Consider the following 23685-nt stretch of genomic DNA (forward strand, 5'->3'; position numbering starts at 1 on the left):
TTAGTTGAGTAAATTTTGATGGTTTAAACCAAAACACCACTGACCACATGTTTTCTGGATAGTTTGTGTTGCCTCCAAGATGCATCTGCTGAACCCCTTGACCAATCATTCGATAAAAGCAAATTACTGCGGATGCTGGGAATCTGAAACGAAAGAGAAAATGCTGGAAAATCTCAGCAAGTCTGGCAGCATCTTTAGGGAGAGAAAAGAGCTTTGACAAAGAGTCATCGGACTTGAAACGTTAGATCTTTTCTTTCCCTACAGATGCTGCCAGACTTGCTGAGATTTTCCAGCATTTTCTCTTTCGTGACCAATCATTTGGCTAGTTTCCCCACCCCAACCCTCACTATGAAAAAGATTAACTCACGAGTACCTGCCTTTTCTTTATACACCGATTTATGGCACAGATTTACCCATCAAAATGTAGGTGTAGGCGGACTCAGTCCCTATATCATTGTAGCCAGCAAAATAATGTATTCTCAGCTATGAAGCATCTCGGAAATTTAGAAGGCAAGGTAACATATTGCTGGATTTGTGCTCATTTCATGCCAGATTTCACATTCAGACATAGGCAAATGAGCTCTGTAGGAAATTTGGACGGAATTTGGTGCAGAAACTAAATTTTGGTGTAATTTTGCCCATAAATGCAATTTCAAAAGATGAGTTATTTATTGTGCGAATATTTCCTTAAATATTGAACCTTATGCAGTGAATTACCATCCAATTATTATTATTTTTTTAAAAATTTGATTACCCAATTCATTTTTTTTCAATTAAGGGGCAATTTAGCGTGGCCAATCCACCTACCCTGCACATCTTTGGGTTGTGGGGGTGAAACCAACGCAAACACGGGGAGAATTTGCAAACTCCACACGGACAGTGACCCAAAGCCGGGATTGAACCTGGGACCTAAGCGGCGTGAGGCAGCAGTGCTAACCACTGTGCCACCATGCTACCCCAATTACCATGCAATTATGATCCCACATAAGCCTTGCTATGCTTCTGTGTGCCAATTATATTTTGGCTGGCTTGTGATATATTTGGTGATTTTAAAATTATTTCTAAGAACACTAAGTGAGAGCTGTTCACTTGGCTCCTCGTATATGTCCTCTCTTCCGATTTTGTACTATTTGTCCTCTCATGGATTATCTCTAGTCCATCAGACATCTTGTAGCCAATCTTGGGTAAGCAGAAACTCCAAAGTTTAATTAACAGAACCCTTGGAACAGTTGCTTTTGTGCCACCGGTGCATTAATTACTTCGTAGAATTTGATCTATTTTCTCATCCCTGCTGTTCAGTTCCATTCTTAAACTAATTTGCCCCAAATTTCTTCAGAGTTGATGGTACTTCATTGGACTTTAATTACACTCGAGTTGTTTTCCAATTTCAACTCCCAGTTAATTTTTGACATGCCACGGTCATAACCCCTGCTGTAAATAAATTTATATTCACTAGTTACATTCCTCCAATCATACAGCAGAAATGTTGATTCAGCAGCAGTTGTATATGGATTCTTTAACATTCAAGGAATTTGTTTCTCTTGAATGTTTTGAATTCTATTTGGCTTTTGTTGCTGTATTATTTATGTTTAATAGTTTGGGGATGCAAGTTTAGCTTTTAAGTTCTTGCTGAGGCCCATTTGTTTTTTTTCCTCTACTGCCTAATTGTGTGGGGAAGTGGTGCTTTAGTGGTATTATCATTGAACTAGTAGTCCAGAGGTGCAGGCCAATGCTCTGGGGATCCGGGTTCACATCCCACCGTGGCAGATGATGAAATTTGAATTCCGTTTTTTTTAAAATCTGGAATTGATGACCATGAACATAGAACATAGACTAAAGCTATTGTTTTTTTTTTTTAATCCATCTGGTTACTAATGTCGTTTTAGGGAAAGAAATCGGCCATCCTTGCATAGTCCAGCCTCTGAAATGGCCCATTAAGCCCGTCAGTCCGAGAGAAATTAGGGATGGGCAATAAATGCTGGCCTTTCAAAGACACCCACTTTCCATGAACGAATATATAATTTAAAAATAACGGGCGCAATTCGCCCATCGGGAGACTAAGTCCCGACGGTGGAGTGAAAACCGGAGTGTTTCACTCCGGCGTCGGAGGCCGTTCCCAGCCCCCTATTCTCCCGCCCCTGGGGGGCTAGGAGCGGCGCCGCCTCATTTACGTGCATCGGGCCTTGGCGCCGCGTAAATGACTCGACCGGCGCCACGTAAATGACGTCACCCGCGCATGCTCGGTTGCCGTCCTCCCCGCGGCCGCCCCGCAAGAAGATGGCGGATCAATCTGGCGGGGCAGCGGAGGAAAGGAGGTCGTCCTTCAGAGAGGCCGGCCCGCCAATCGGTGGGCACCTCTTTCCCCCCCCCCCCCCCCCCCCAAACAGGCCTCTTTCCCCCCCCCCCCCACCCCCCCACCCCCCACCCCCAGTGTTCCCGTGCTGTTCCTACCGGCAGCGACCAGGTGTGGATGGTGCCGGCAGGAACCTGTCGTGTTGGGCAGGCCGCTCGGCCCATCCGGGCCGGAGAATCGCCGCTCGCCTATTACCAATGGCAAGCAGTGATTCTCCCAGCGGCCAGCCGTGATTCGCGCCGCACCGGATTTTGGGGGGGGGGAAGAAAGAGAATCGGGTGTTTGGGAGGGGGGGGAGGGGAGAAAGAGAATCGGGTGTCCGGGGGGAGGGGGGGGGGAGGGGAGAAAGAGAATCGGGTGTCCAAGGGGGGGGGGGGGGGAGGGGAGAAAGAGAATCGGGGGGGGGGGGGGGGGGGGGGGAGGGGGGGGGAAAGAGAATCGGGGGGGGGGAGGAAAGAGAATCGGGGGGGGGGGAGAGAAAGAGAATCGGGTGTCGGGGGGGGGGGAGAAAGAGAATCGCGTGCGGGTGTCGGGGGGGGGGAAAGAGAATCGCGTGCGGGGGGGGAAAGAGAATCGCGTGCGGGTGTCGGGGGGGGGGGGGGAGAGAATCGCGTGCGGGTGTCGGGGGGGAGGGAAGAGAATCGCGTGCGGGTGTCGGGGGGGGGGGGCAGAATCGCGTGCGGGTGTCGGGGGGGGGAGAATCGGGTGTCAGGACGGCGTGGCGGGACTCGCGCAGCGCCCGGGCGATTCTCCCACCCGGCGTTGGGGGGGGGGGGGATTCCACCCAACATTTCAGTCAAAATATTGTGTTCATGCACAAAGCTCAGAAAGAAGGCAAAAAAGCTGTGACTTTTGATTCAATATTGCTAGTATCATTTTGGTTAAGCAATGTTTCAAATTATTTGCTTGGATTCTATTTAATGCCCAAAAATTCCTTTGTTGAATAATCTGTACAATGCTTGGAAGGGGATGATTTTGAAACAACGCCATTGATCATCAGGGCAATTGATGTTGGACTTTTTCTTGAACCCTCTTTGTCTTTAAACATTCTATAATGCTCATTCAAAGTGACTATTCAAATCCTTTTCTTACCAGTTGCCACTGTCTATTTTGGTTCCAAAATGCTGATCTGTAGTTGCCAGGAAGCCGATGGCATAGTAAACATACATTTGTTGTAAAAGAATTAACTGATAGGAACTTCAAATGGTGCATTGCCAATTACTCTGTAAACCAGTTACCAGTGGCTTATCAATGTGGTTATTTAAGTCCACTAAAGCATTTGTGCAACTTTCTAGGAGCAGGACTTTCAATCAAAACAGCACCAAGAGCTGGATATGGCATTGAAAAAAATAATTGCTCAGAATAAGAAGGAAATTTCTGACCAGGAACGGGTGTGCCTTGCAAAGAAGCAGCAGCTAATGAGAGGTGAGAGTCATAATTTGATTTTTGAGTTTTGAATTGGTGTTAGTGAAAGTAGTGTAGTTGGAGAAAGAATACCCTCTGATTTACTAAATGAAGATATGCCATAACAAGTACTTCAGAGTTTCAATTTGAGCAAAATATATATGTAAAAGTGAGGAATGCTGCACTGATCTAAAAATCCACTGAGTCAGCAGAGTTTTACATCGTAACGATTCCAGCTGAACCAGTGACTCGATGGAGTTCAGACGAATGACAAAACTATAAGGACCAGAAACGTGTCTCTGATATTTACCATTTTAGGTTTTGGCTGCAATGTCCCCTTCTAGTTCATCAACCATTGTGGCACTAGAAATTGACAAGAGCGTTGAGAGTTCACATTCTGCCACAGGTTCAGAAATTGGGTTATGACTGGACAAATCACCCCAAAACTGCTGGATTATTACAAAAGCACCAGAGAAGGGAACCTACCCATCAGCCAGCCGACAAATAACTGAGTCCCACATTATAGACCCAAATTTAATCTGCTACACCCGACCAGAATGTAATGTGCAGGGTCTTTAAAGTATTGGTTATATGGTACTGGCCTTGTCCACCCTACACTCTCGCCATACCTCAATTTAATGGCTGCATGCTGGGTAGCGGGGGAAACACTTACCCAAGGCAGGCCAGGGCTTCACTGACCTGTACAAATCTGATATTGATGATGCAGGAGCTGAGAGTCAGAGCGGAGGTTTAAAAAGAGCGGGGGCTGAGAGCAGAGATTTAAAAAGAGCGGGGGCTGCGACAGCAGAGGTTTAAAAAGAGCGGGGTCTGGGAGAGCAGAGGTTTAAAAAGAGTGGGGGCTGAGAGAGCAGAGGTTTAAAAAGAGTGGGGGCTGAGAGAGCCGAGGTTTAAAAAGAGTGGGGGCTGAGAGAGCAGAGGTTTAAAAAGAGTAGGGTCTGAGAGCAGGGATTTAAAAAGAGTGGGAGCTGTGAGAGCGGAGGTTTAAAAAGAGCGGGGGCTGAGAGAGCAGAGATTTAAAAAGAGTAGGGTCTGAGAGCAGGGATTAAAAAAGAGTGGGAGCTGTGAGAGCGGAGGTTTAAAAAGAGCGGGGGCTGAGAAGGGACCCTCTGGGCAGCGGGCTGAGTTTGAAAAATAATTCAGGAGTGAATCAGAGAAAAAAGATAAATTTATTGGCTGGTAAGTAACTGATTTGCACCACCTATTCTAAGTTGCTTTCAGATTAAATGTAAAAAGAGAAGAATTTTACAAATTAGAAGACTAAATCTCGCTAGAAATTTACAATAAACAAACTAAATCTAATTAAGTAAAATAAGAGATGCAGGGCCAGGTGATGTGTTGTTCCTACATGATGTGGGAGCTGGTGTACTCCATTATGGTTACCAGTGACCACATCTGTAGTAAGTGTTGGTTGCTTGAGGAACTCGAGCTCAGAGTTGATGCACTGGATTCTGAGCTACAACACACCAGGGAGGGGAGAGGATCCAGAGGCAGTCATACCCCTTTGACTAACTAACTTGAACTCGGCCAGTGGTCAGGGACAGGAGGGTGTGGCTGCGAATGAGGCAGATGGAGGAATTCAGGAGGTAAGGTTGCAGGAGCCTCAGCCCTTGACCTTGTGCAACAGATTTGCGATTCTTGCTCCCTGTGTGGATGGGAACAGGGACTGTAGGGAGGATGAGTAAACTGACCACAGCACCGTAGTACAGGGAGCCATTCAAGTGGGGCAGGGGGCATACACACTCATCAGAATTCTCCGTTCCCGAGACCAAGTGTCGGCGCTGGATTCATGGAGGTCCACGACAGCAAAACTACCGCTGCACCTGGACCGATTCAGCGACTGTTGAGGGGCTAGCACTGGCGCCACGTGGAACACAATCGATTCCAATAAGAAACTACCGGATTCACGATTGACACTCGGGCGGCTGACGACCTGCAGCCACATATACACATTACAATTCCCACACACACTCATCCCAGCCAACAAGATGGCCGTGGTTGCGCTGGAGCGTGCCCATCCTGCTGATTGGTCAGCTGGGACCAGAGGGCACCTTGGGGGGTGCCCTGTGGTGACATCCATACGACCAGTGGCCCTAAGTTCACAGTTTGCAGTCAGCTGCATGGTTGCCTTGCAGACAGGGGCAATAGTGTTCTGTGCCCATCCGCCCCGACCCCACACCCACCTCCTGACCACACCCCGCTACTCTTCCCTCCCCCCCCCCCCCCCCACCCCGGCCCTGAGCGAAGCCCAGTGGCACAAGGGGGGGGGGGGGGGGGGGGGGCGCTGAGAATGTATGTTAATGATGAGTAGTTTAAACAAATTAAAGGGGAAAAGGACTCTGGAGAGCTTAGGTAAGTTTCCAGAATACGTATCCGAGCAGAGAGTATAGAAGGTGGCGGGAATTCTTCAGATACTGCAAAAAAGGGGACAACTATGAGAAGGGGGTGGTCAATGCAGATCTGAGGGTATTGGACCTAAATGCGCACAATATACAAAACCAGGTGAATGAGCTTGTTGCGCACATTGAAATTGGCAGGTAAGATGTAGGCATCAGAATTTAAAAAAATAAACTTTGTTGTCACAAGTAGGCTTACATTAACGCTGCAATGAACTTGCTGTGAAAAGCCCCTAGTCGGCACATTCCGGTGCATGTTGAAAAATGAAAATGAAATATAAATCGCTTATTGTCACGAGTAGGCTTCAATGAAGTTACTGTGAAAAGCCCCTAGTCACCACATTCCGGCGCCTGTTTGGGGCGGCTGGTGCGGGAATTGAACCGTGCTGCTGGCCTGCCTTGGTCTGGTTTAAAAGCCAGTGATTTAGCCCAGTGAGCTAAACCAGCCCCTGGCCCCTGTTCAGGTACACAGCGAGAATTCAGAATCTCCAATTCACCTAATGGCATGTCTTTCGGGACTTGTGGGAGGAAACCCACGCAGACACAGGGAGAACGTGCTGACCCCGCACAGACAGTGACCCAAGCCGGGAATCAAACCTGGGATCTTATGCTGTGGAGCGATGTGCTAACCACTGTTCTACCGTGCTGACCTGTGGCTGCAAACGGATCAGGGCTGGGATGTAAATATCCAAGAATGTGTCCTATAGAAAGGACCGGCAGATGGGCAGAGGTTCCATTGTTAGTAAGAAATTAGCTTAAATCAGCATGGCGGCACAGTGGTTAGCACTGCTGTCTCACGGCACCGAGGTCCCAGGTTCGATCCTGGTTCTGGGGCACTGTCCGTGTGGAGTTTGCACATTCTCCCCGTGTTTGTGTGAGTTTCACCCCCACAACCCAAAGATGAGCAGGATAGGAGGATTGGCCATGCTAAATTGCCCCTTAATTGGAAAAAATTAATTGGATATTCTAAATTTATTTTAAAAAGAAATTAACTTAAATCGATAGCAAGAAGTGATATAGGGTTGGAGGACGTAGAATCTCTGTAGGTAGAGTTGAGGAATCGCAGTGGAACAAAGACCCCGTTGTGAGTTATGTACAGGACTCTTAGCAGTCGTCAGGATGTGGAAAGGCAAATGTAATGTTGGCAATCATGTCGAGAGGGCTGGAATACAAGAGCAGGGATGTACTGTTGAGGCTGTACGAGGCTCCGGACAGACTGCACTTGGAATATTGTGAGCAGTTTTGGGCCTTCTATGTAAGAAACTATGTGCTGGCCTTGGAGAGGGTCTAGAGGAGGTTCACAATAGTGACCCCCGGGTTGAAGGAGTTGTACGATGAGGAGTGGTTGAGGACCTAGGTCTGTACTTTTTTTTTTAATTTAGAGTACCCAATTATTTTTTCCAATGAAGGGGCAATTTAGCATGACCAATCCACCTACCCGGCACATCTTTTTGGGTTGTGGGGGTGAGACTCATGCAGACACAGGAAGAATGTGCAAACGCCACACAGACGGTGACCCGGGGCCAGGATTGAACCCGGGTCCTCGGCACTGAAACAGCAGTGTTAACGCTGGGTCTGTACTTGATGGAGTTTAGAAGAGGGGGGGATCTGATTGAAACTTGCAGAATACTGAGAGGCCTAGATAGAGTGGAAGTGGAGTGTGGATGTGGAGAGGATGTTTTCACTAGGAGGAGAAACTAGAACCTGAGGGCACCGCCTCAGACTGAAGGGATGATCCTTTCAAATATAGATGAGGAGGAATTTCTTAAGCCAGTAAGTGGTGAAACTGGAACTCTTTGCCGCAGAAGGCTGTGGAGGCCAAATCACGTGTGTGTGTGTGTGTGTGTGTGTGTGCGTGTGTGTATTCTCTGCTTCGTGGCGCTGAAAACGTGAATCGCGATGAGGCAGAGAATTGCAGGTAACCCAAAAATCTTGGTTTGTGGCAGGTGCAGATTCAGACGCCATGTTCTGGTCCCTCGCTGGCGGTGATATCTATGCTCGAGTCCTGCGCCAATGGCCCCATGCAAAACCATCATTTGCATGGATTTCAATATCAGTAGCGGCTTGAACGCATTCTGTTCCACACTTCCGCCATGCTTCACCCCTCTTGGGTGGAAGTTTTACAAGAGGGGTCTGGGCGCCATGGCTGCGGAGGGGGAGCGGGAAGCGTGAAAATAAACACTGAAAAAGCCTCGTACATTGGGCTTGCTGGGGGAGGGGGGTTGTCTGGGCCCCACAGTAGCGGGAAGCGACTTGGTGCCAAATCAGAGGCCACATTGGCATGGCCTTAACTGGGTGCCACTGGTCTTCACAAGCAGAGATCAGGCGTGATGCCTACTGCGGGTGTTCGGAGACTATTGGAGCCCCCCTGGGGTGGTTGGAGACTGGGCAGGGTAGTATCTTGCTTGAATCTAACCTGTGGCTTCAAGGCCTTTGACAAGGTCCCTCATGGCAGACTGGTACATGCCACACACTGAGACACAATTTTTTTAAAAAAAACAGCTTATTTTTCATGTTACTGCATGAATAAAGGCCGGTTAATCAATATACTGGAAGGCTCCCTCTGCCCATGCAACTGAGTCAATGCTTTCAAGAGTGGGGACTAGTGGGGGAATAGCAAAGGAGTGAATCAACAACATAATTATGTTTTTGTACCTCTTAATAATTGCATTTAGTATATAATGGTTACTGATAACCAGTTTTATAGGAAGTATATGCTACCAGGGTGAATTCAGCTTGTGTAGTTTAATATTTCCTGAACCTGGACTTCCGGTTGCGGCGATGCACTGCTAAGCCGCACGTTTCGGCAGCTCCCGTTCTAACAGACTTTTGGGCTCTTTTCGAGAGCCCCAACGGAAATTTTTTTTAGACCAAGCCCAGTGTGGGGTGACAAAGGAAGATCTCTTCCCCCCCCCCCCCCCCCCAATTGTTATTGGCAATCGAGGGACTGAAGGAAACACTAAAGGTCCAGGCGATAGAGCTCTGTGGAGTGAAGGCAAAGGCAGCCGAGAATGAGGATGTTTACAGGGCCTGGTGGTAAAAACGGAGACGGATGAGGCGCTACATAAGAGGTGCATAGAAAGGCTGGAAGCCCTGGAGAACAGCTTGAGGAGGAAGAACCTACGGATTTTAGGTCTCCCCGAAGGAGCAGAGGGAGCTGATGTTGGGGCTTATGTGAGCACGATGCTCCATACGCTAATGGGAGCTGAGGCCCCAACGGGCCCCCTGGTGGTGGAAGGGGCGCACCGGGTCCTTGTGAGAAGACCAAAGGCGGGTGAAATACCAAGGGCGATAGTGGTGAGATTCCACCGCTTCATGGACAGAGAGGCGGTCCTGAGCTGGGCCAAGAAGGTACGGAGTAGCAAGTGGGAGAATGCGGTGATACGAGTGTATCAGGAATGGAGTGCGGAGGTGGCGAAGGAGGGCGAGTTTTAATCGGTCCAAGGCGGTGCTTCACAGTAAGAAAATAAAATTCGGGATGCTGCAGCCGGCGCGATTGTGGGTCACGCATCAGGGCAAGCACTACTACTTCGAAACGACAGATGAGGCATGGACCTTCATTCAAGAAGAGAAACTGGACTAGATCTGAGAGTTTGATGTTGGGGGGGAAGCAACGAGGTGGTGGTACAGGAATGTAAAGTGGGGAAAGGGGAGGTTTATTATACAGCAACGTTGGATGGGGAATTTCTCTCTCCCTGATGGGGGGACACGAAGAAATGTGGGCGCCGGTGGAAAAAGGGACAGAGTGGGGAGGGGGAATGAGGGAGCTGCGCCACAGGGGGCGGGGTCGATAGGAAAGCACGGGTTTTTTTCCCGCGCTATGGAGATGATGGCGGGAAGATAGGCGCAGGAAGGAAGAGAGCCCCACACGCAGGGAGGTCAAAGCGAGAACTGGGGAAGCCGGGGTCAGCTAGAGTTAGCTGACTTTCGGAAGCATTATGGGGGGAGTAACCATGCTCGAGGGTGATCTTGAGGGGGGGGGGGGAAACTAACTGGGTTGCTGCTGCTGAGTGCAAGGGGGAGCTGGCAAGAGAAGAGGTAGTCGGGACGGGAAGGCGCGCCTGGGGGACAGATGGGTGCGCGGGACCTGGACGGGGAGATGGCCCAGAAAAGGGGATGGCTAGTCGGCGGGGGGGGGGAGGAGGGCGAGTGGCGAGTGGCCCCCCATTCCGGCTGATCACGTGGAATGTGAGAGGCCTAAATGGGCTGATTAAGAGGGCCTGGGTGTTCGCGCACTTAAAAAGACTGAAGGCGGACGTAGTCATGCTCCAGGAGACGCACCTGAAGGTGGCGGATCAGGTTAGGTTAAGAAAAGGATGGGTGGGACAGGTATTCCACTCGGGGTTGGACGCGAAAAACAGGGGGGTGGCGATACTGGTGGGGAAACGGGTATCGTTCGAGGCTAAGAACATAGTGGTGGATAACGGGGGCAGATATGTGATGGTGAGTGGTAGATTGCAGGGAGAGGCGGTCGTGCTGGTGAATGTATATGCCCCGAACTGGGATGACGCGGGATTCATGAAGCGGATGCTGGGACGTATCCCGGACCTGGAGGTGGGAAGCTTGGTAATGTGGGGGGGACTTCAACACTGTGCTGGATCCAAGGCTAGACCGGTCTAGATCCAGGACCGGGAGAAGACCGGCAGCGGCCAAGGTGCTTAGGGGATTTATTGAACAAATGGGGGGAGTGGATCCGTGGAGATTTGCCAGGCCGTTGGCTAAAGAGTTTTCCTTTTTCTCCCACGTCCACAAGGTATATTCCCGAATAGACTTCTTTGTTATGAGTAGGGCACGGATCTCGAAGGTGGCAGGAACGGAGTATTCGGCCATAGCCGTTTCAGACCACGCCCCGCATTGGGTGGATCTGGAACTAGGAGAGGAGAGGCAGCAGCGCCCACTCTGGCGACTGGATGTGGGACTACTGGCGGATGAGGGGGTCTGTGGAAGGGTGCGGGGTGTATTGAGAGATACCTGGAGGTCAATGACGATGGTGAGGTTCAGGTGGGGGTAGTATGGGAAGCGCTGAAGGCGGTGGTTAGAGGAGAGCTGATCTCCATTAGAGCCCACAAGGAGAAACAAGAGGGCAGAGAAAGGGAGAGATTAGTGGGGGAGATTTTGAGGGTGGATGAAAGATATGCAGAGGCCCCAGACGAAGGACTGTATAGAGAAAGGCGAAGACTTCAGACGGAGTTTGACCTGCTGACCACAGGAAAGGCAGAGGTACAGTGGAGGAAGGCACAGGGGATGCGATACGAGTATGGGGAAAAGGCGAGCTGGCCCACCAACTTCGTAAGAGGATAGTAGCGCGAGAGATTGGGGGAGTTAGGGACGAAACGGGAACTATGGAGCAGAGAGCAGGGAAGGTAAATGAGGTGTTCAAGACCTTTTTATGAGAGGCTATATAAGTCCCAACCCCCGGGGGGAAAAGAGGGAATGCTACATTTTCTGGACCAACTAAGGTTCCCGAGGGTGGAGGAGCAGGAGGTGGCAGGTCTGGGGGCGCCAATCGAGGTGGACGAGGTGACTAAGGGACTGGAGAACATGCAGGCAGGGAAGGCCCCGGGATCAGACGGGTTTCCGGTGGAATTCTACAGGAAATATGTGGACCTGTTGGCCCCGCTGCTGGCGAGAACCTTTAACGAGGCCAGTGAAGGGGGGATACTACCCCCGACAATGTCGGAGGCGACGAGATAATTAATTCTGAAGCGGGATAAAGATCCGCTGCAATGCGGGTCATACAGGCCTATCTCACTCCTAAATGTAGACGCCAAACTGCTGGCAAAAGTGCTGGCGACAAGGATAGAGGATTGCGTCCCGGGGGTGGTGCATGAAGACCAAACAGGGTTTGTAAAGGGGAGACAACTGAATGTTAACGTTCGACGGCTGCTGGGGGTGATGATGACGCCCCCACCGGAGGGGGAGGTAGAGATAGTGGCGGCGATGGATGAGAAGAAGGCATTCGATAGGATGGAGTGGGACTATTTGTGGGTGATGCTGAGGAGGTTTGGGTTCGGAGAGGGGTTTGTTAGATGGGTCAGACTCCTATATGGGGCCCCAGTGGCAAGTGTAGTCACAAACCGGCAAAGATCGGGGTATTTTCGTCTACACAGGGGAACAAGACAGGGGTGTCCCCTGTCCCCGTTACTGTTCGCGTTGGCAATTGAACCACTGGCCATAGCGTTGAGGGACTCTAAGAGGTGGAGGGGGTGGTTAGAGGGGGAGAGGAGCATCGAGTGTCGTTCTACGCTGATGACTTACTGCTATACGTTGCGGACCCTGTAGAGGGGATGCCAGAGGTTATGCAGATACTGAGGGAGTTTGGAGATTTCTCGGGATACAGGCTAAATATGGGGAAGAGCGAGCTTTTTGTAATACACCCCGGGGACCAGGGAAGAGGAATAGGCGCCCTGTCGTTAAGGAGAGTGGAAAGGAGCTTCCGATATCTGGGGATCCAGGTAGCCAGGAACTGGGTAACTCTACACAGACTTAATCTGACGTGACTGGTGGAGCAGATGGAGGAGGACTTCAAGAGGTGGGATGTGTTGCCGCTCTCATTGGCGGGGGAGGACTTCAAGAGGTGGGATGTGTTGCCGCTCTCATTGGCGGGCAGAGTGCAAGCGGTAAAAATGATGGTCTTCCCGAGGTTTCTTTTCGTATTTCAGTGTCTCCCCATTCTGATCACAAAGGCCTTTTTCAAAAAAATAGGCAGGAGCATTGAGCTTTGTGTGGGCAGGGAAGACCCCGAGGGTAAAGAGGGGGTTCCTGCAGCGCAGTAGGGATAGAGGGGGACTGGCACTGCCGAGCCTGAACGACTACTACTGGGCCGCCAATGTGGCGATGGTTTGTAAGTGGATGAGGGAGGGAGAGGGGGCGGCGTGGAAGAGGCTGGAGATGGCATCCTGTAAAGCAACGAGCCTAAAGGCACTGGTGACGGCGCCCCTGCCGTTATCCCCGAAAACGTATACCACAAACCCAGTGGTGGTGGCAACCTTGAGGATCTGGGGGCAGTGGAGGCGACACAGGGGGGTGAAGGGTGCCTCGGTGTGGTCCCCGATTAGGAATAACCACAGGTTTGTCCCAGGAAGGATGAACGGGGGGTTCCAGAGTTGGCAAAGAGTAGGAATTAGGAAACTGAGGGACCTGTTTATAGACGGGACGTTTGCAAGTCTGAGAGCGTTGGAGGAAAAATATGAGTTGCCCCTGGGGAATATCTTCAGATATATGCAAGTGAGGGCGTTTAAGAGGCAACAGGTGAGGGAATTTCCGCTGCTCCCGACACAGGGGATCCAAGATAGTGATTTCCGGGGTATGGGTCGGGGAGGGCAAAGTGTCCGAAATATATCAGGAGATGAGAGACGAGGGGGAAGCGATGATAGAGGATCTGAAGGGAAAATGGGAAGAAGAGCTGGGGGAGGAGATTGAGGAGGGGCTATGGGCTGATGCCCTAAGCAGGATAAATTCCTCGTCTTCGTGTGCCAGGCTTAGCCTGATTCAATTTAAGGTTATACACAGAGCACATACGACGGGAGCAAGACTGAGCAGGTTCTTCGGAATGGAGGACAGGTGTGGGAGGTGCTCGGGAAGCCCGGCGAACCCCACACACGTGTTCTGGTCGTGTCCGGCATTGGATGAGTACTGGGGGGGGGCGTGGCAAGGGTGATTTCAAAGGTGGTGAAGGTCCGGGTCAAGCCAGGCTGGGGGTTAGCGATATTTGGGTAGCGGATGTGCAGGAGGCGAAAGAGGCCGACATTCTGGCCTTTGCGTCCCTAGTAGCCCGGCGTAGGATTTTACTCGCGGAAGGAAATGAAAACTAAACCCCCCGGCGTGGAGGCCTGGATAAATGACATGGGAGGGTTCATAAAGCTGGAACGAATAACATTTGTGTTGAGAGGATCGGCTCAGGGGTTCTCCAGGCGGTGGGAACCGTTCCTTGACTATCTCGCGGAACGTTAAGGGTAGATAGAGTGACAGCAGCAGCAACCCGGGGGGGGGGGGGGGGGAGCACTATTTTTTGTTATTTTGTTAGTTCACTATATTATTTAAATAATGTTATTTACTAGTTATTGTATTATTTTTATGTTGATTTGTGAAAACGGAAAGATTTTGTCTGAAAAATTTAATAAATTTAATTAAAAAAATTCCTGAACCTGCTTTTATTTCTTGTTGTAGACCGAGAAGCTGCCATCTGGGAACTGGAAGAGCACCATCTACAGGAGAAACATCAGTTCCTCAAGCAGCAATTAAAGGATCAGTACTTTCTGCAAAGACATCAGTTGCTGAAGAAACACGAGAAGGTAAAAGAAACCTGGTTCAGAACAGGAAAACACAAATATTTATACCTGTAAAGACTGGAGGTATTTTGTAGTTTTAATCTCAAACACCAGTTTCACGAATCTTCATTGACCTTGGTAGATTTTTTTTTTTTAAAGCATCTTTGCCTTCTTTGAATGTTACATCATGAACCTAGTTAATCTATAATTATACGATCAATGGTATATTCAGCTTTCTGCAGCGAAGTTTGAGAAAATTGCTTTTCAGCAACATACTGTTTCACTGCATTTATCTTGTCTGGCCAAAGGAGTTGGAGCAGATGCAACGTTACAACCAGCGAATGATTGAGCAGCTGAAGATCCGACAGCAGCAGGAAAAGAACAGACTTCCCAAAATCCAAAGAAGTGAAGGGAAGACTAGAATGGTGATGTACAAGAAGAGTCTGCGCATTAACTCCACGGGGAGTCACACAGAAGATCGAGATAAAATCAAACAGGTAACTTGTATGACCCAATCACCACAATTTCAATAGGTGCTGCTTTCTGACTTCCACCAGGCTGCCATTATAGACGCACTAAAGTCCCACAAATATGAAAAATCTGATTATTTATTTGAAATTTATAATTTACAATTGCAAATAATTTGACAGGTGGCTTCCAACAGTGGTAGTATGTAGTTTAAGATGGGGAAACATTTTAATTCCATATTGTGAGACACTTCACCCTGACGGATTTCCTACCAGGGGAAGCAATGGTGTGTTGTTACTGGACTAACAATCCAGAGACCGAGGATAATGCTCTGGGGCAGTGGGTTCAAATTCAATAAAAATCTGGAATTAAAAGTCTAATGATCACCATGGCAGATATTCAAATTCATTAAAAGTCTAATGATCACGATGAAACCATTGTCAATTATCGTTGAAAACGCAACTAGTTCACCTAATGTCCTTAGGAAGTCTGCCATTCTCACCTGGTCTGCCTTACATATGACTCCAGACCCACAGCAGTGTGGTTGACTCAACAAGCCATTCAGTTCAAGGGCAATTAGGGATGAGGAGTACATCCTGGCCCTGCCAGATATACCCACGTAATGTCATCCTGATTGATCCTGGCTTGGCTCCAGTTAGGTAGGGAACACTACAGAGGAAGCCACAGGGCTGACTGGATCTGATTAGGGCTGAGGAAGGGTCCAATGCTTGAAGCTTTAAGGTCTTTTAATGGGGGTGAGCTTGGGGACCTGCAGGAAGCCTTCCTTTTCCACCTGGCCAACAGATGACAATTGCCCTCTTCCCATAGCTATTCTCACCTTGCCTCAGCATCTGGATTTTCATAGCCTGGGAAACCTGCCCAACTACTTCAAAACTTGCAATGCAGGCTAAATCGGTGGCTGCAGAACTCACTAATGTTTTTATCCTGTCAGCTCACCTCCAAAGAATAAATAAGGTGCCCGCCTTGGCAAAGCCTGGAAGTCAAATTGGTTAGAGCTAGCTTCTTGATACATTCTCTAAGTTTTTCCCAGTTTATTCCTCTTCCTCCTGCCACCGATACTCAATTCCATGTACGTGCCCATTTTAAAAATGGCTCTGAGGAAATATATATGCCTGATTAATACTTTTTAAAAATAATTATTGTATCGCAGCCATCGTCTTAAATATTTTCTCACAAATTAGTATTCTGCTACACTTCTCACAGTTACTCGCATTGTGGAATGGTTGCAATTTTTAAAAATCTTGAAGTAACTTATGGTTATATAGCTTTCATGTATTAAGGAAGTCCTGTGGAACTTCAGTCAATGAGGTACTTTGGAGGTGTAAACTTGTCATGATTTTTTTTATTTTTTATTCAATCCGCCTGGCATGAGTTACCTTTACAAATCCATATGGACTCACTCTGAAAATTTATAGGGCTAGTGTTAAGGCACGGCTGGCAGTAAATGCTGAGCAGGATGGCACAGTGGTTAGCACTGTTGCCTCACGACACCAAGGACCCGGGTTCGATTCCGGCCCCGGGTCACTGTCCGTTTGCACATTCTCCCAGTGTCTGCGTGGATCTCGCCCCCACAACCCAAAGATGTGCAGGTAGGTGAATTGACCGTGCTAAATTGGCCCTTAATTGAAAAAAAAAAATTGGGTACTCTAAATTTATTTTTAAATGTAAATGCCGAGCTGCCAAAATCCCAAAGGGAAATTCTAAATTGCTGCCAAAACGGGTTTTTGCAATTTGTACACTGAGGTGTTCTGAAATCCGTAATGATTTTACATTAAGGAAAATGTTGATTTATATAAAAAAAAAATAGAGAATTTTTTTTAAAACTCTTTAAACAGAAGAATGACTTCACATCACACAGTTAACAGAACTTTAAAACATTTACAAAAGATCTGAACTTAAACTACACTCAGAGCTAACATCCCCTTTCTGCTTGGCAAGTCCTTGTAGATTTTTAAATCTATAGAATTCCAGTAATTTTACCATGCAGTGCCCTTTTGCTCTGGGGGTGTCCTCTGAGGCTGGCGCTAACTGGTTCTGCAGGTTTGGTGGTGTTCCGTGTCATCTGGGACATCTGACCAGCGACCGTGGTGTCGAGAGATCTAGGCACCTGCCCCCTCGGACAAGCTTCAGGGTTTTTATTCAATGTGTTTATCCTCTGTTGTTATAGTCTCTCAGTGCCCTTTCCCCAGAACTGGTCAAACTCCTTTCTTTACTTTAACTCCTATATTTTAGAAAGTAAACCTACCATATCTTTGCTTTACTTACAATTTTTACAACTTGTGTATATAGGAACATAGAATCCCTACAGTGCAGAAGGAGGCCATTTCGCCCATCAAGTATGCACAGACCCTCTGAAAGAGCACCCTACCTAGGCCTATGCCCTCCCGTAATCCCACTTAACCTTTTGGATGTTATGGGGAAACATTTTATAAAATACTTTCAGATTTTAACATTTACAACACATGACATTACAAAGTAAAACCAACACACAACCCCAAACCCACATCTCTCTCCCCACAGCTCCCGAACCAACCTCCCCCCTAACAGTTGATGGTAACCAGCTCTGTAAAATTTTATAAAAACAGACCGCATCTCTTCTGGAACCTCTCACTCGCTCCCACTTAAAAAGCAAATTTCACATTTTCTAAATATAAGAAGTCCATTCAATCCCCCAACCACATTGAAGCACAGGTTAGAGAAACTGACCTCCACCCCAACAGAACCCGCCTGCGTGCGATCAATGAGGCAACGACTAAAACATCTGCCCCTGCTCCCGCCTGCAACTCAGCAAGTCTGACACCCCGAATATGGCCCCCAGGGGACTGGGCTCTAATTCCACGTGCAAGCTGGACGACATGGTGCTGAAGAGTGACCTCCAAAATTTCTTCCATCTTCAGCTTAAGGGAAAATTTAGCATGGTTAATCCACCTAACCTGCACGTCTTTGGACTGTGGGATGAAACCGGAGCATCCAGAGGAAACCCACGCAGACACTGGGAGAAAGCGTAAACTCCACACAGGCCCAAGGTTGAAATTGATCCCGATTGTGAGGAAACGGTGCTAAACACTATGCTGCCCTTGAATGTCCTCCTTTGAACAAAAATCAACATCAAAACTATTTCTTATATTGCCGTATGTGAATTCATATTGAATTTCCTCTTGGTTTATTAAGATATCAGAACTGCTTATTGTCTCTTAATCCAATTACAGTAATTACATTTATTATTATTAGTTTACACTCCCATTGCCTGTTTTTCAGTGCATGAGAAATATGACAGTCCTATTACCAAAAAAATGTATATTATAATTCCTTGTTTTCCTGATACTTTTTTTTTTTCTTCCCAGCATAATTTTCAGATGAATTGTGTATTTATCATAGAATTTACAGTGCAGAAGGAGGCTATTCGGCCCATTGCATCTGCACCGGCCCTTGGAAACAGCACCCCACTTAAGCCCGCGCTTCCACCCTATCCCTGTAACCCCGTTACCCCACCCAACCTTTTGGACACTTGAGGGCAATTTATCATGGCCAATCCACTAACCTGCACACCTTTGGTCTGTGGGAGGAAACCGGATCACCCGGAGGAAACCCATGCAGACACTGGGAGAACGTGCAGACTCCGCACAGACAGTTAGTTACCCAAGCCGGAATGGAACCTGGGATCCTGGAGCTGTGAAGCAACTGTGCTAACCACTGTGCTACCATGCTACTGTTGAATGTGCATTCAATAACATTACAAGTGCCAGGCAATTACCATCTCCAACAAGAGTGAATTTAACCATCTCCCCATGATATTCAGTCATTGCGATCACTGAATCCCTGACTTATCCGCATTCTGGAGATTACCGTTGACCACAAACTGAACTGGACCAGCCATATAAATACTGTAGCTACAAGAGCAGGTTAGAGTATGGGAATTCTTCAGAGAGTAACTTGCATCCTGACTCCCTAAAGACTGTCCACTAAAGGCACAAGTCATGAGTGTGATGGAATACTGTCCACTTGCCTGGATGAGTGCTGCTCCGACAACACTCCAGAAGCTTCCACACCATCCAGGACAAAGCAGCCCATCCACCATTTTAAACATCCACTCCCTCCACCACCAATGTATAATGTCAGCAGTGTGTACCATCTATAAGCTGCACTGTAGCAACTCACCAGGGTCTCTGGAAAAACCCACAATCGCTAGAAAGACAAGGGCAGCAGATGTATGGGAGCACCACCTCCTACAAGTTCCCTTCCAAGCCACATACCATCCTGACTTGGAAGTATGTCACTATTCCTTCACTTGTTGCTGGGTCAAAATCCTGCAACTCCCTTCCTAAGAACACTGGATGCACCTATTCCAGATGGACTGCAGCAGCTCAAGGCGGCCGATCACCACCACCACCACCACCTTTAAAAGGCAGTTAGGGATGAGTAATAAATAATGGTCCAGCCCGCAAGACTCACATTCTGTGAATTAAGGTTTGGTGTCTTTGTTCAGCTGGAGTTGGAAAGTTGATAAGATTCAAGACTACTCTTTTTTTTTAAATTCATTCATGGGATGTGGACATCACTGGCTGGACTAGCGTTTATTGTCCATCCCTAATTGCCCTTGAATTCATACAGGGTACTCCGTTTGCTATCTGATATCAATGTGGTTTGGAAGGGCAATCGTTCAAAATTCTATATTCTGTATTCTCCACTGCATAGCAATCTGACTCTCTTGTTGATTTTTTTAACAATTCCGTTATGCATGTTGTGAGAAGAGGCAGCACGGTGGCGCTTTTCATTCATTTCATTGGTTAGCACGGCTGCCTCCCGGCGCAGAGGCCCCAGGTTGATCCTTGACTCTGGGTCACTGTCCGTGTGGAGTTTGCACATTCTCCCCGTGTATGTGTGGGTTTCGCCCCCACAACACAGATTTGCAGGCTAGGTGGATTGCCCATGCTAAATTACACCTTAATTGGAAAAAATGATTGGGTACTTTAAATTTATATTTTAAAAAAAAAAAGCAAGATGCAAGAAATCCAGCAGGCCTGTGGTGGTAGAATGCCTTTGTTCAAAGTGTTACCGTGGCCCAACAAAACTAGATAATCAACACTTAGGTCCATTTTCTGGACATTACGCTGCTATGTGCGCAAGTGTCTCAATTATTAGATTGTGGATCATATTCACACAACTTTCTTATTCTCTAACTTCCGCCCTGCTGTTACAAAAATAGTTTGGAATGCAAGAAGAGAAACGGCAAAAGATGGAAAAGCAAAGTCAGCAAATGAAGCATGAAGCCCAAATGAGAGATATGCAACATGCATGTGAGAATAATATCCAGGAGCTCAAGCAACTCCAGGTAATCGATGTTAGAATTTAATACAAGCCATTGCATGAAGTTTTTCTGTATAAATCACATTGCAAACTTAAATAAAACAGAAGTGCTGGAAATACTCAGCATCTCTTCAGCAAATATCGAGAGAAAATCAGACTTAATGGGTGAAATTGTCCCCCAAAAATGGTGGTGTCAGATTCTGATTGAAAAGCAGCATGCTCTCCAGAAACACAACCAGATTTTCTGTCTAAATTTTCTGAATGTCAGAAAAAAAATTGGTGGGCATGTTTAACACCATTAACACTGGCAGGCTGGGGCCTCATAGAGCCGGCAATTCAGGCTGCACACAGAATAATCTTTATTATTGTCACAAGTAGGCTTACATTAACATTGCACTCCAGTGCCTGTTCGGGTACACAGAGGTAGAATTCGGAATGTTCAATTCACCTAACGAGCACTTCTTTCGGGACTTGTGGGAGGAAACCAGAGCACCCGGACGAAACTCACGCAGAATATAGAACATAAAGTGCAGAAGGAGGCCATTCGGCCCATCAAGTCTGTGCCGACCCACTTAAGCCCTCACTTCCTCCCTATCCCCGTAACCCAATAACTCTTCCTAACCTTTTTTGGTCACTGAGGGCAATTTATCATGACCAATCCACCTAACCTGCACATCTTTGAACTGTAGGGGGAAACCGGAACACCAAAAGGAAACCCACACAGACACTGGGAGAACGTGCAGACTCCGCACAGACAGTGACCCAGCAGGGAATCGAACCTGGGGCACTGGCGATGTGAAACCACTGTGCTACCGTGCTGCCCTTGGGGCAAGATCTTTAAAGGGCGCCCCGATAAATGAGAGCAATAAACTCCTTCCCACCTCCCCAATGCCATGGAGGACGACCCCCGCCCCATCTACCCAAATGTCATGCGTCCTCCGGCATGCACCCGCCCCTTCCCAGCTTTGGCCCTCAACCCTCGGGTCGCCAGCACATCTGGCAGGTCATCACAATTGGTTTTCGATTTCTGAAACTATTACTGAATCTCGTTGACGTGATGTCATGTCGTCGGGTGGGTGGGTAGGGGAACATGTCGCACGGCTGGAAGCGTGGCTTAAAGCCATATAATTATATTTAAATTAATGTAAATGTTCATTCCCTTTCTGCGTGTGAACTTGATCATGTCATTGGCAGGGGGTGGGGAATATCTCAAACTGAGATCTTGCCGGCATAAATCCCGTTCTAGCCCTCACAAGATTTAACAGCCATAACTGCGTTTGTGTGGGCGATGCATGGGCCCGAAAAAATCACGTTCGATGATCTTTAATCTAACCATGGTTATTTTTGTTTGTGGATAGTGCCCAGGTGTTGAGACTTGTGTTACATGCTCGTTTGTACAGGTCCGGTTGTAATTGCATAAACTCTGCTTTCCTGGTGCTGTTTCAAGGGAAAATCAGATTTTCATTTGTGCAGTGACTATAAGCTAGCTAGCTGCCTGTGTAACCTGACAAGCTCACTGGATAATCTTTGTACAGTAACTAATTAATCATTGAGTATGTGCCATCTGCTTTATTGGGTGCAACTTCTAAAATTAAGCTAATGGGTTTTAATGTTTTTGTCGTGGTAGCTTTTTTAATTTGATGCAAAAAGTTCTCTAGAAAAATGTTACAGACGTCTAAGCCATCTAAATACATGAACTTAATGAATTAAAACTTATAATGTGCAATGGAGATGGTGTGTAATGAGTCCAACTGAACTTGCTGTAGTTTGTTTAAAGATTACTGCAGAAAGCCTCTGAAAATTTCCTTGAAATACCATTAAACTCTATTACACCTTCTATAAATATTTTGGAGAAATGTAGGCTTGAGAGGAAATCTAATCTGTAAAACCATTATAAACAGTGATCCAATTTAGAAATTGCCAGCAATTCCCCTAGTATTCTCGCAGTAATTAACATCTCCATTATAATTACTAACACATATGGTCACGTGTGGATGCTCCTTTAATTAAAGGAATGCTGTTTTTCATTATTACATTTGTATCCTTTCGCATGCATCATGAAAAATACATTTTTGCGAAGAATTTGCATCTCCTTTCCTGGGGATTCTGAAAATTTAAAATGTGTAAATGTTATACATGTCTTTTGGTTAATTTAATTGCTGATCGTAGACCGTCAGTGACTGTAAGTGAGATTACATGTTAAATTGAGTTTTTATGCTTAATGGTGCTTGGGTAATTGCTTAGGTGATATAAGAGAGACCTGTGGAAAGTAATCATCTGCAGTAATTTCATTATCTCTAATTCTTTAGAATGAAAAGTGCCATCTTTTAATTGAACACGAGACTGAAAAGTTAAAAGCACTTGATGAAAAACATAACCAGCAGCTCAAGGAATGGCAAGAGAAGCTGAGGCCAAGAAAGAAAGTAAGTGGTTGTGAACAATCGAGCTATAAATAAAGAATTCCATGTTTTCTTGTGCCTTATTCATTGCCATATAATTTATCCTTAAAAGGGAAAATTTCTGGGAACAGCTCCTGCAATCAATGATCATCGGTACAGGCTGTCCTTATCAAAACATGCATCAAGTGGCTTCCATTCATGAAGCATTACATTTTATGTGGAAACAAAGATGTATGTTTGCCTCCAAACCTTCTCTCATCTGGGGGGACAGGGGAAGAAAGAGAGGTGCAGTGGTGCAGGCTGAGGGTTACCATTTTGTCGGTTGCTGCCAACTGCCTGCTACATCGTTCCAAAGTGGCTCTTCTTTAAGTCTTAAAATCAGTGTTTGCTTCTTGTTTGACTATAGGACCCTATGCAGTTGAACCCAAGCTGATTCATGATTGACCAGAGAATTCCAATAAGAATGATCCTTCTTCCTGTGGGAGAAAATTAATTTACCTTGGTCAATAGCACCTAGTGACAAAGTCCACTGGGATTGGGAGAGCCCCAAGGGAAGTTAGTCTAGCCAACAGTTGGTAATGGGATATAGAATTAAAGTGAGAGATTGAAGTTTTGAGTGCAACGCCTGGGAGGGAGGATTTGAGGGAGCGTAGAATCATAGAATCCCCACGGTGCAGAAGAAGACCATTCGACCCACAGAGCCTGCACTGACTCCTTGAAAGTACACTCCACCCATGTCCACTCCCCAGTCCACCCTGCCCTATCCCCATAACCTAGCCTGCACAAAGGCAATTTAGCATGGCCACTGCACCTAGCCTGCGCATCTTTTGAGGAAACTGAAGCACCCAGAGGAAGCCCACACAGACATGGGGAGAATGTACAAACACCACAGTATCCCAAGGCCAGAATTTAACCTGGATCACTGGCACTGTGAGACAACAGTACAGACCATGTGCCTTTGTGCTACTGGTCTGCTTCTGTGCACTATTAATTCTCTGAATCAGCAACATAGAGACCTGAGAACATGGCTGCCCTCACCCTAGGTTATG

At 47.3% G+C, this 23685-nt stretch overlaps 1 protein-coding gene across 2 annotated transcripts in view; it reads left to right on the top strand.

Moving 5' to 3' along the window:
* The window catches only part of stk10 (serine/threonine kinase 10), a 158405-nt gene that overhangs the window by 124507 nt on the left and 10213 nt on the right, over positions 1 to 23685 (top strand). For both annotated transcript variants that reach the window (XM_072512129.1, XM_072512128.1), the window contains 5 exons: positions 3649 to 3778; positions 14341 to 14465; positions 14750 to 14938; positions 20137 to 20262; positions 22547 to 22660. In XM_072512129.1, the coding sequence (XP_072368230.1) occupies positions 3649 to 3778; positions 14341 to 14465; positions 14750 to 14938; positions 20137 to 20262; positions 22547 to 22660 (684 nt within the window). The remainder of the gene's footprint in view (positions 1 to 3648; positions 3779 to 14340; positions 14466 to 14749; positions 14939 to 20136; positions 20263 to 22546; positions 22661 to 23685) is intronic.

The sequence above is a fragment of the Scyliorhinus torazame genome, chromosome 7, assembly GCF_047496885.1.
Source record: "Scyliorhinus torazame isolate Kashiwa2021f chromosome 7, sScyTor2.1, whole genome shotgun sequence".
NCBI classification, from domain to species: Eukaryota; Metazoa; Chordata; class Chondrichthyes; order Carcharhiniformes; family Scyliorhinidae; genus Scyliorhinus; species Scyliorhinus torazame.